Below are 13,084 nucleotides of genomic sequence, written 5' to 3'. Positions count from 1 at the left end.
AGTTACTAAAATGATTTTGGAAATTGTTTTTAAGCAAACATTTTACAACATAGAATTATTATGATGAGAAGCAGGATAGGAGAAGCAGGAAGAGAGTGGCTAGGTTGATATTAAAACAGCAGGAGTATATTTTGTGAATTATTAGGCACATACATACAACACTGAATATTAATTACTGCTTTAGGTGGTGGTTAGAATATTTAATGCTATTTTGTTTTACAAAATCACTTTTTTTTCTTTAAATTGTGAGGTTCTATTGTTAAGCAGTTATTACTAGTTTTTACCGTTTTTTAACTTTGACCACAGAAATAATTTTTTTCCACAAACCTTTTAGAGCTTTCTGTATCCATCCCTCAACCTTAACTACAAAAACAAATTTCCCACTTCACAAACTTTTTGCAACTTTCTTTATTTATTCAGGCTTCATTCTACATTCTTAAACAATCAGTTATTTAGAGCAAAGCTACTTTCTCTTTCCCTCTAATTAGAAAAACATTCTTTACACTTTTTATACAACGTGCTATTACCACCAAAATCAAACTTACTAGAACACTGCTAAATATTTAAAACACTTTAGTTAATGCATTCTGAAACAGCAATAGACAATCTTTTGGCAGGAATTAATGGACTGTATAGGTGTTACATTGTTCCTTAACAGGATGCCGAGAATTGTTAGGAATAGGAATTTGTTTTTTGTGTTGCTCATCCTGCAAAGGCAGAGGAGGCAGAGGTGGCCAGTTTTCCTCCTTTTTAATTACATTTTTTTTTCAGACTCCTCAGGGAGAGCCCTGGGCTGGGTGGATGACTGAGGGGGACATAGGGCAGTACAAACTAGCCCCCAGGTTATTAAGGTTGAGACCAATATTTTGCTGCCTAATTTATGTTTCTTCTTAAGGATGTAGCTGACCAGTTTTCAAAATTTCAAATTTAAAGTGCCTTGTTGAATAGAAGATAGCTGGGGGTTGTGTTCCCGGTACGGGTGGGGGAGCGGAGGGCGATGGAGAGCGTGGCTTAAGGGGGAGAGAATCCTTACCCTTTGGGTCTGCTGGATTATCATCATCATTCTCCTCCTCATCCTCCATCAGGAGGGGCTTTAAAACTGACTTAATTAAGGTCCCAGTGGACTGTATTAGTTAGGGTTCTCTAGGGAAACAGAATCAATGAGAGGTGTCTCTGATTATCAAATTGTAAAAGTGACTCACGCAACTGTGGTTATGCACGAGCCCAAATTCTGTAGAGCTGTCAACAAACTGTCAACTCCAAGGAAGATGTCTGACGAACTCCTCGGGAAACGAACCGGCAATTTCGACGAACTCCTCAGGAAATGCTTCACTGGGCAGCCGAAGAAGAAGTGAAGGTCCTCTATCTGTCTCGCTTATAAGTCTTCAACTGATTAATTGGATTAAATCCAGCCAATTGCATTCTCTCATTGTGGAAGGCACGCCCTTTGGTGAGTCATCAGTCACAGCTGCAGTCAATTGACTGATGATCCAATAAACCAGCCTGTTGGTTTATTAACCAGCCTCAAACATCCTCACAGCAATTGTTAGGCCAGGGTTTGCTTGACCAGACAGCTGGGTCACCTGGCCAAGTTGACACATGAACCTAACCATCACATGGACCAAATAGTGACTGGCAAAGGGACACCCTGTATATGCAATTTCTTTAACTCTTTACCCACCTTATCCTAATCACTAGATTCCAGGGAGCCAAGAGAAGGAAACCAAGAGCAATACTTTTCTACAATTTGCAAGAGCTTTAGAATATGAGATTCATTAGCCTTAGCGCCACCAGCTTTTAAGAGCTGACGGAGGAGATAGACATAAGGCTGATACTTGGTTGTGCTGTCTCCATTCCCCATTGTAACCCTGCTTTAACAAAATGCTCGGGAGACTTCTTACCTAGAGAAGTAGTGAGGCTTCTGCTACACCCGAGTTCCTGCACTAATATCACACACCTCAGTTGATTAAACGAGCCTTCCCCAGAACGAAGCAGACCAGCCGCTTTGAGATTCCAGCCCCTCTTTGGGCGCCACTTGTTGCCAGGGGTGACGGAGAAATTAAGATTAGAGACAAAAATATCTCTTGGAGACTGGGAGCAGGGGACATGCCACCTGTCTGACAAGTGTGTCTGTCCCTTTTCCAAGACCCTGATTTATTATGCTTTTAGGGTAGAGAAATGCTTTACTGTGCACATAGACATTTTCACGTGGTTGTTTACATCTGTCTGCAAAATGGGTCTTATCTTATTCTCAAGGACAATAACAGAAAAACAGTTCCCCACCTGCATTCTCATGTCCACGCATACTTTAACAAGGTGTGCCTCGATAGTGTTTCATCTCAGCAGGGGCCTCGTGTTCCAGTCCCCCACCTCAAACATGCGGGAAGGAGAGGAGAAACTGCAGGCCCTGTTTTCCACGAAAGGATACAGTCATCTGCCTGGCGGGGGGAGCGGTACTTGTGTGATGAATCATTCGAATTACCTCGGCCCGCAGTTGCCCTAAGCACGATGGAGCGTGCGCCAGCAGAAAGCGTAGTTGTGGTTATTCCTCAGGGGTCAGAACAGTCAACAGATGATGACTCGGCAAAAAGCCCCAAGAATGGCTTGGTTCCTGCTGCTCCAAAAACAGATTGCTTCACTTTGATTCTTCTGAGTTTTCTGCTCAGAAACTCAGGTGCCACTTTCAATAGAAGAGGAAGAGGCAAGTGGTGGGCTCAGAGCCCCTGGTGTGGGCACCAGGCAATTGAAGGAAAGAGTGCCCGTCGTATGCCAGTGTGCGTCTCTCTCCCAGATGTTTAGGTCTAGCTTAATCTTTGACCTGGCAGACAACAGGTTTATGCAAATAGTCTATTGTCCCCTTCTCCTGCTGGCAGCAATCCCGTTTAAGCAAAAAGCCATAGTGGAAAACACTCATATTTACCCATGGACTATGTAAATTTGGAAGTAATTATTCCTTCTTGAAATTCCTCCATCGTGTTCAATTTGGACCCAAAAGACAAAAGAAAGGCATAATGGGAGTATTTCAAATACATGCTCTAGGGTCATAGAAGTGTTAGAAACGAAGGGTGAGAAGTTGATGGTATTGATCTGGTGTGTTGCCCAAGGACCCAAGGATCCTTCAGTCTACCCCAGGGAAGAGCCATCTCTCCCCAAGAGGAGTCCAGCTCTCTGCAAGTGGAGCAGAGGGCCCAGGTCTCATCAGTGGACTCGAAGCCCAGTGCGGGGGGGTCTGACGAGCCTAGTTGGAGCTTGTGGTCTGGGCCAGGGGGTAAGTGGGATCCTGCTTCTCCCTGAGCCCCAAACTAGAACCTCAATTCTACACCATAGGTTTCCTGAGCGGAAGGAAAAGACCCAAGGAAGTGACACCCAAGGGAGTTCCCTTTGAGAGCATTCAACCCTCGGACCCCAGTCATGCCTTCTGACTAAAACAGTAATGGGACAAGAAATGAGAAGGAGGAGGGAAGGTCTCCCTGCCAGCCACCAGAGACAGGAATTGATTTTTAGTCTAGCCAACAGAGACATCGCCCTGAGAGCATCTGTATCAGGCAGGTTCTCCAGAGAAGCAGAATCAATAGGATGGATAGATAGAGAGCTTAATGATTGACTGATTGACTGATTGATTGATCATAGATAGATAGAACAATAGAGAGATAAGTGATAGATCGATCTTGGTTTATCAGAGCTATTGTGACAAACATCACACACAGTTTTTTACATGAGCATTTACCATCTCTGAGTTCTGAAGGCGAGTGCTTTCTCCCAGGGTAGGTGGCATTCCTCCAACACAAAGTGATCTCTGCCTCTCCTCTCTGGCTTCTCCCAGTTTCTGACTTCTCTGACTTCCGTGTCTAGTTTCCTCTGCTTATAAGGACCTCAGGCCATTTTGAGTTAAGACCCACCCTGATTCTGTTGGGCCACATCTTAGCTAATAATAACATCCTCCGTGGTCCTGTTTACAAATGGGCTCACAGCCACAGGAATGCAGGCTAAGACTCGAATATGTCTTTTGTGGGGGGTCATGATTCAATCTCCAACTATATTTGTATTTGTATTTATAGTCATATTATTTATTTTAAAGAATTAGCTTATGCAGTTGTGGGGACTGGAAAGTCTGAAATTTGTAGGATAGGCTGGCAGGTTGGAAACTCAGGCAAGAATTGATGTAGTCTCCAGGCAGAATTTCTTCTCTGGGAAAGCTCAGTTTTTGGTCCTACAGCCTTCTACCGATGAGATGAGGCCACCACCCATTATGGAGGGTGATATCCTTTACTTAAAGTCAACTGGCTGAAGATGTCAATTCCTTCTACAAAACACCTTCCCAGCAACATCTAGACTGAAGTTTGACCAAGCTCCTGGACACCACCACCTAGCCAGGTTGACACAAAAGTAACTACCACAGCGTCTGTGACAGCTGATCCCCCACCTGTTCCTTGATTTCCTTCTGGATCCAAGGACTCCTGACCTCCAAATCCTGTTCTATTTTTGGACAGCGCTGCTCACTAGAAAGTTCTCCCTCTTATTCAACAGAAATCTGCCTCCTCCTCAAAACAGAGAAGGAAACTCTGAGCAGAATCTCACAGGTTCACACCCTGGCTCCACGAGGCACCCCTTGAGAACTTAGGCCAGGTTTTTAAATACACTGAGTGCTCAGAATCCTCATCTTTTAACTGAAAAAAAAAAAAATAGTTATAATATGAACTCCAAAGGGTTGCGGGGAGAATTCGGTGATTCTGGTGATGTCAATTCCCAGCACCGTGACTGATCGATGGTTGGAACCCAGTAAATGTCAGCTCTCTTCCCTCCTCCCCTTTAAATGATCCTCCCACATCCTTTCCCACTTGGTGGCCCTGCAAGCCTTGGCACCAGGCTCCTCGATGGTGAGGCCCGCGGGCTCTGTGAGAGACACCTGTGCCCCCATCCATGCCTGCTACGTCCTGATGCTGTGATTTGGGCAAAGTCATTTAACTCTTCTGAGCCCCGGGCCTTCTCATTCATGAAATGAGGACCGTGAGGCCAGCCTGCAGGATCACTGAGGGGACTAAAGGAGAAGATGTGAGCGGAGACATGCTGTGTCCAGCACACAGGAGGAATTCTGATTATTAAGCAAATACACTCATGGCTCTGATAGCATGAGAGAGGTGGATTCAGAAAAAATGCTGAAGGGCAGAGAAGAAGGACAGTTGGCTTGTGTTTAGAGGGTCGGGGCGGGGGCTCTGAGAGAGGAGATGTTGAGACGGACAGGTATGAATTTGGGGAGGGAACAGTGTGAGTACAGACAGGGAAGGGAAAGTGAAGGCTGGACACAGCGCACATTTCCGTCTGCCGTCCCTGACCACTCATCAGAAGGAGGGCAGTCTCCATGGGACCTCGAGGGAGAGGGGGTACGTTTGGCTTTACCCTGTAGGCAGTGCGGGGCCGTGCATGGCTTTTGGGCAGGGAAGCAACAGCGTGATGGTTGAGATGTGAATGTAGGCTTTGGAATCAAGTATCTCTGGGCTCCAGTCCTAGCTTTGCCACATAGTCTCTGAATGATCTGGGGGAGTCATTTCCCCTTTCTAAGCCTGTTCCTTGTCTGTTCTGTCCAGAGAACAGTTCTATGGACATTTGGGGCTGGATAATACTTTATGATGGGGGCTGTGTCGCACAGTGTAGGATGTTTAGCGGCACATTCTACATGCCAGCGGCAAGCTCCCCTACCTCCACCCAGTGTGACAACCAAAAATGTCTCCAGGCATTTTTAAATGCCCCCTTGGGGGGAGGGAATTCTCCAGTTGCAGACACTGCCCTGGAGTCACTAGGAGGGTCGCATGAGATCCTGAATGTAAAGTTCTTAGCACATTGCACTGCACGCGGTAGGTCCTTAAAAGGACTGGTAGGGGGTTCTGACAGCTCACACTATGGGGCCATAAGGACTTTCAAGCGCTTTGCTTCTCCACCAACCACCCCCCTTGCCTTTGACTCCTTCTCCTTGGGGGTCTATAGACAGAGGCCGTGGGGGGAGGGGCGGCTGATGAGTGGACGAGGCTTACGGAGCGCCCCTCGTGGTCGGAGGCTGAATTGAGACCCTCTGTGTCTCCAGCCATTGGTTCGTTGTCCCAACAATTGGGCTGACCACTGACTTCTTGTTTCTTGGCAAAGCAGACAAGATCCTGTGCCAGATGTCACAAACCTGAGAGGTGATCGACTTTGTGACCTCACTCATCTAGGCTTTGTTTCAAATTTCCGTGGATGGAGGAGGAAGGAACGTCTTGGATTGTTCAGTGGATTTCAAGCTGTGTTTCTTGTAACTCCAGGATGCTGCAGGGGAGATTCAACAGCTCCATAACAAAAGAAAAAATAAAGTCCTCCAAGCTTTGGAGGTTCAGATTGCCTGAGGAACTGTTTTTCACTTTGTTCTGTATTTGCGAATTTGAATTAAAAGATTTAGGGAGATAAAAACAAACATTGGATGAGATGGTCTCCAGGGGCCAGCCCAACGCTAACAGTTAAAGTAACAGGTCTTTGGCAATTCTTTCCTCTTTCTTCCCTCTATGTCTTGGTAAATTGGCTTTCTTTTCCTTGTAAGTTGAGTTTCCTGGAATAGAGACACACCTGTACTCTGTCATGACAGCCAATGTCCCGCTGTGACGAGGGCTTTTACCAGCAGTACCTGTAATTACTTTCCCTTATAAATGCCACCTGCTTTTCTGAGTCAATGCGTCCTCAGGCCACCGAGAGAGAATGAAGCATCAACAGAATTCTTTACCTTGAACAGATGGAATATTAATCTTAATATTTGCCCATATTCTTGTTGAGGGACATGAGTTCATCTACAGCCAAACAGAGAAGGTGCTTCTGCAGGGCTTATTTGCATCGTAGGGCTCGAAGTTTGACTTGTTTGAGTTAATCTCTAACTCACAAAGTTTGGGGGAGTTTTGCATTACATAATAAGCCCTTTCAATTACTGTTCACTTATTATTTTTTAATTATATTAGTCTTTATTACCAGGAAAGGGTAACGGAGGGCAGCACCTTCCGGTGGAAATTTTAAAATGTTCCTCGCTGGAACCATTCCCCATTTCCCATTTAAAAAGAACATTTAGAGAAATATTTAAAGAATGCTAGCTTAATGGTGTGTCAAGTTAATTAGCCTGCCTAGGGAGCCCACAGGGTTGGGTTTTGCTCTGCACATTTTAAGAAAGGAGACTTCTCCATGCACTGAACAAAAGAGGGAGAAGAGAGCTGGGTCCCCTTTTGGAGACCCCCCAAAAAGGCACAGATGCACCCCTGCAAGCAAACACCTTCTCCAGGGGACACTGCTCTGGGCTCTGAGAACACAGAGGTGAGCATTGGTTTCGTCTCCCACCTTCGAGGAGCCCCCAGCTCCGGGGTGGTTTTACTGCAGCCTCTGAATGCAAGATTTCTGTGTCAGACAATCAAGTTCACGTGGCTTGATCATGAATCCATTCCTCAACACATCTCCAGGAACAGTTTGGTTGTCACATCAGACGCCCTTGGGAAATGATTGCTTTTTCTAGTCCTGGGCCATTTGGACCCTGATCACACCTGAAAATATCTTGGACCCAGAGCCAGGTGGGGGTTGGGGGTGGATGGAGAGGCTCCGAGAGCGCTGCTCTTTCAGGCGGGTGAGTGTGGAGGGCGGGAAGCGATGCTTGGGCACTCGCCAAGCTGCAGCCCCCGGGCCACAGTCCAGAAAGCCTTCCTGAGCTCTCGGAGGTGCTTAGAAGCAAGAAACCGCCTATGGCAATGTTGAAAAACCTCGGTGGAGGCTTACCGAGCTCGGAAATTGGAGGAAAACAGAGCTTATGCACCCACACTGTGGGGAAGGGAGGACTCAGGCGAGAATGGCAGACGGAGGAAGCCCCGTGTTCTCCAGCCCTTGGCCCCTGGAGCACTCGCCCCGTCAGCCCTGCCCACTCTGGGGGCCGAAGCCCCCCGGCAGGGAGTGGCGAGCGCCCTGGCCTCCAGCCTATGTCCGCAGCAGCGACCCTGGGGTTAGTCTGCAGGTGTGAATCCTACCTCTGCCACACGCCAGCTGCGTGCCTGCAGGTGGGTCACTTAACTTCCAGTGGCTGTGATGGGTTGTTCTAGTTTGCTAATGCTGCAGAATGCAAAACACCGGAGATGGATTGGCTTCTATAAAAAGGGGGTTTCTTTGGCTACACAGTTACAGTCTTAAGGCCATAAAGTGTCCAAGGTAACACATCAGTAGTCGGGTACCTTCACTGGAGGATGGCCAATGGTGTCTGGAAAACCTCTGTTAGCTGGGAAGGCACGTGGCTGGCATCTGCTCCAAAGTTCTGGTTTCAAAATGGCTTTCGCCCAGGACATTCCTCTCTAGCAAGCTTGCTCCTCTTCAAAACGTCACTCATAGCTGCACTCAGTTCCTTCTCTTTGAGTCAGCACATTTATATGGCTCCACTGATCAAGGCCCACCCTGAATGAGTGGGGCCACGCCTCCACAGAAATATCCCATCAGTTATCATCTACAGTTGGGTGGGGTGCATCTCCATGCAAACAACCTAATCCAAATATTCCAGCTTAATCCCCACTATTATGTCTGCCCCACAAGATTGCATCAAAGAATATGGCTTTTTCTGGGGGACATAATACATTCAAACTGGCACAGGGGTGCCACCCGCCGGCCCCTGTTGCACAGTGGACCAGGCCGCTCCACCTGCTCTGCCGGGAAAGAGCACCAGCAGGACTTCCTGAAGGGCGAGAAGTCATCCTTCGTGACAACAGTTTTAGATCACCCCGGCGCCGCCCGCCCCGTGGGTCTCTCCCTGATGCTGTCTGTCCTGCTTTGCTTGCAGAGGCCATACGAGATCCACTCGGCCACGCCCATCGGGGAGATTCTGCACCTGTTCAAGGTGGAGCGTGTCCACTTCTCCTCCACGTGGGGCAAGGGCATGGTCGCCCTGCTGAGGAAGGTAAGGCCTGGGGGTGAGAGCCACACACGGTAGAAACAAGCACAGCAGCAAGTTAGGGGGAGAGAAAACGAGGGAAAGAGCAGTGGTGGGGATGATGACGTAAGCAGGACCGCCACCTGCGGCGTGACAGAGCGTGGGGCCATGGCGGTGACAGCAAAGCCCCCAGGCTCTTTCCATGCCACGTACCTAATGTGGGTGGCTTCTAAAATGTTGCTACCCATGGCATTGTAACCAGCTGAGCTTTAAGAAGTTGGGCATCTCCTAGCTTTTTGCTGCGGAACAAAGCACAGAACGGTGATGCTCAAAGCAGGGTCCCTGGACCAGAAGCATCAGCAGCACCCGGGAGCTTTAAAAATGCACATTCTCGGGCCTGCTCAGACCTACCAAATCAGAGGCAGGGGCAGTGGGGGGCAGCTTCTGTGTTTTAATGAGCCCACCCAGTGGCACTGATGCACTCAAGCTCGTCACAGGGCATCCGAGATAGGTGCCTTGTTCACCCTGAGCCCTCCGAGGTGCAGGGAGCTGAGTCTTGCCGATGGTTGGCACCAGTCCAGCTTTTTAAATAATGACAGGAATAGCATTGCAGCTCAAAAGTGAGGCCTCGCCCGATGTGCACAGAGCCCACCAGTAGACACCAGGATTTTGAGAGGAGAAAAAGTTTACTTAGCAAAGGCTAACCTCCCAAAGACAGGAGGGCAGTTTCCTCACATCTGTCTCCCCACACTGGAGAAAATTCCAGTGTTTTACAGCATTCAGACAAAGGCAGGCAGGTTAGGATAATGAGCAAGACGGTTTGAGATGACGATGACGAAGTCAAGGTCTAATTACTGAGTATGCATAGAGTAATTACACGCTTAGGCTACGGCGCGTGTCAGGTGTGCTAACCTCTATGAGAACTGGCTTGGTTCAGCAAGATAGTTTAGGAATGGGGGTGTTTAATTCTGGGCTGACTCATATGAATCAATAAGATGCTACGTGCAAGGGCTCCCAATTTCAGGGGGCTATGTCCAAGGGTCCCTGACTTTAGGGTTGCAAAACAAGATAAAAGGATACAAATGGAGCCAGTCTTGAGTTATTTTGTTATTGTCTAGTTACAGAGTGCAGTTTCAAAACATTGCATCCACAAAACAAGGCATCTGTGTTATAATTCAGAGAGTGTGATTTCTGCAATTGTATTTAGGCAAAGTTTTCTCCTAGGTTAGCCTTCTTTTAAAAATTGCCCATATCTGGGTATTAAAGCCAATTAAGGCTGGTCAAGCTGGAGCTGTTAAAACAAGAACTTATGTATGAGGTGTGGGTGGGGATTTCGGACATCAGTATGAAAAGAAACGGGTCAGGGTCTGCTACAATAGCAGCCAGCAGTGGGTGAGGGTGTGTCGTGTCCTGAGTACCGTGGTGGCTCCTCTCCCTGAATCCTCACAAACCCTGGGAGCCGGGCCGTGTCCTCTTCTGATATTAGAGATGAGAAATCAGAGGCTTCGGAAAGCTGAATCATTTAATCAGGGCCACGAGGCTATTAGAGGGCAGAGGCAGGATTTGAATTCAGGCCCTTCTGACTCCAGGTCTTGAATCCTACACTGCTCTAAGTCATTTGTTGAATTACTAGTAGTTGAATTATTTTAAATGAAGTTCACCATCTGGTGCTTATAACTCACTTCCCTCTACCCATCCCCAAGTGAGTTGAAGTCTCTGGCAGTGGGTCTGGGTGTCAGAGGCCCTGAGACTGGATTCCCAGCAGATCCCCTCCTGCCAGGCATCCCTCCCATGGTGGGACTCTGCCCACGCGCTGCACACGGCCTGGAGGGACCCTTGGCGGTGACCAGGTGGGGACCCGCCTATTGGAAGCTGGGTGTCCATCTTGGTTTGAGAAATACCGCGCAGCAGATGGTCTTCAATGACAAGCATTGATTGGCTCACAGTTTCGGGCTCAAAGAATCCCCAAGTCGATATACCACAAAGGCCATGCTCCCTCCCGGGGTCTGTACATTCTGGTGCTGTCTGCTGGCCATCCCGGGCCTTCCTTGTCTTGCATCTCCACCTCCTGTCACCTGGCCATGTCCTCTCCTTTCTCCCTTCTGTGACTTCTGGGTCCACTTTATAAAGCCTCAGGTGATACAGTCTGAGACCAACCCTGATTCAATTGGCAGCACCCAACTAAAAATAACATCTTCAAAGGGTCCTATTTACAGTGGGCTCACACCCACCAGGGCATGGGCTCACTGAGAACACATCTCAATTGGGGTGACTAATTTCATCCCCCAGAGTGCTGCACCCTGCACCTGCCCTTAGCAGGCCCCCAAGCCTTACCAACCCATTGGGGGCTCATCCTAACCATAAACTGGAAATGAAAGAGTGACTGTGAGCCCCCCTACTTTCCAATGAAGAAACAAGCTCAGAGAAGCTTAGGAGCCCACCCAGGGTCACCTGGCCACCAGGTGCAGTCCCAGCCAGGGCTTCTGTCCATCCATCTTCAGCCCAAGCACGTCTCACTCTTTGTAAGCTGCAATGCTTAGGAAAGTTGGAACCCCATTTGGGTGCAGGGTAATATCCTTCCATTTATTTTACATTATATTATCCCTTAATAGCAGAATCTTTCTTTGTGTAAAAGCTTAAAAAATTGTCTCCTTGGCTACAAATGAGGCCATCAGTTCATAGTCACCTCATCACTGCACAGTGATAAAGTTGATGACATTTTCTTACTCCAGATTACCAAGATAAAAGTCCTGAGATGCAGTGGCTGATTCTTTTTATCTTTAATTGGAAGTCTCTGCAGACATCAGTTGGAGACATCAGGTTACAGGGGGCTCCAGTCCCAGAGGGCAACACAGAGCCCGAGACGCTAGTCCCTGCCCAAAGGGTCCCTTCCTGGATGCCTTTGGGGAAGCGGCCTGGCCTCCCGGTCCCTGCCTGGCCTGAAAGGGATAAATGTAGAAACTGACACTTCCAACAGCAGTGACCCAGGCAGGGCACGGCATTATGGAGTGTAAAAAGCTGAGACACACTAATTGTCCTCAGACCCCCTCCTCCAGAGCCCCACTAACCACAGAGGGAAGCACAGTCCACAAAAACATGTTTCCCCTTTGATGCAGCTCCTGACCAAGGACCCCGAGTGCCGCCTGTCCAGCCTGGGAGACGTTCAGAGCGCACCCTACCTGGCCGACATGAACTGGGACGCGGTGTTGGAGAAGGCGCTGGCCCCTGGCTTCGTGCCCAACGTGAGTGGAAGCCCTGTCCGATGCCATGCCAGCCCTCCCGGGGTCCCTGCCCTGGCACTAAGGCTGGCCAGGGAGGCCTCTGCTGGCCACGTCCACTTGAGTTCGGGGATTCACAGTTCCCTGGAATTCGGGGTGGCTTTGGACCTGACTCAGGGTCCCAGCTGGGCCCCTTCTCGTCCTGTGGTTGGGTCCTTTGGGGTGCTAAGGTTCCTTTCTTTCATTGAATCAGCAAAGAGCGCACACCCACCGTGTTCACGGTTCAGGCCTGATGAGAACAGCTGAGGCCCTTCCTTCGTGGGGCCGACTCTCAAGTGGAGAACTTAACGAACCACTGCAAGTAAACACGTGGCAGGTGGTGGCATGGGCGACCACGACACAGAGAACAAGCTGGGACGAGAGGGACAGGCTGGAGGAAGGGGCTGGGGGCAGGGGGGCTTTTTAGAAGGCTTCTTGGAGGTGACAACACTTGGGCAGAGCTCAGAACGAAGGGAGCGGACCAGGAAGGCAGAGACTGGGACGGAACCTTCCAGGCAGAAGGAACGGCAGGGCCAAACACTCCATGGCAGCGGAAAGCTGGGGTTCCAAGGAACAGCCAGAAGGCGTTATGCCAGGAGCAGAATAAACTAGGGGGAAAGTAACAGGGCATGAGGGGTGGAAGGCAACCCAGGCCACACCATGGAAGCTTCTGGAGGCCATGGGGGGGAATCTAGGTTTTGTCCAAAGTTGTGCTGTGAAACCAGTGGAGTGTTTTAGGCAGGAAAGTCAAGTGCCAGACTCACATTTTAGAAACTGACTCTGGCTGGTGAGAGCAGTGAGAACTGCACGGGTGGGAGTGGAGACAGAGAGGCCCCTTGGCAGGGAGTTTGACCCTTTCCTGCTGATGACAGGATGCCCACAAAAGCCAACGGGAAACAACAGTTTGAGGACAGCCTCAGGA

General features: G+C 48.9%; 1 protein-coding gene across 1 annotated transcript in view; it reads left to right on the top strand.

The window, feature by feature from the left end:
• Positions 1–13,084, top strand: part of STK32B (serine/threonine kinase 32B) — a 480,888-nt gene that overhangs the window by 442,741 nt on the left and 25,063 nt on the right. Inside the window, exons 8-9 of the mRNA XM_037829382.1 lie at positions 8,816–8,932; positions 12,022–12,147. Coding sequence (XP_037685310.1) covers positions 8,816–8,932; positions 12,022–12,147 — 243 coding nt within the window. The remainder of the gene's footprint in view (positions 1–8,815; positions 8,933–12,021; positions 12,148–13,084) is intronic.

This window comes from Choloepus didactylus, chromosome 3 (genome assembly GCF_015220235.1).
Source record: "Choloepus didactylus isolate mChoDid1 chromosome 3, mChoDid1.pri, whole genome shotgun sequence".
Lineage (NCBI taxonomy): Eukaryota > Metazoa > Chordata > Mammalia > Pilosa > Megalonychidae > Choloepus > Choloepus didactylus.
This window is presented reverse-complemented; position numbering and strand designations above follow the sequence as displayed.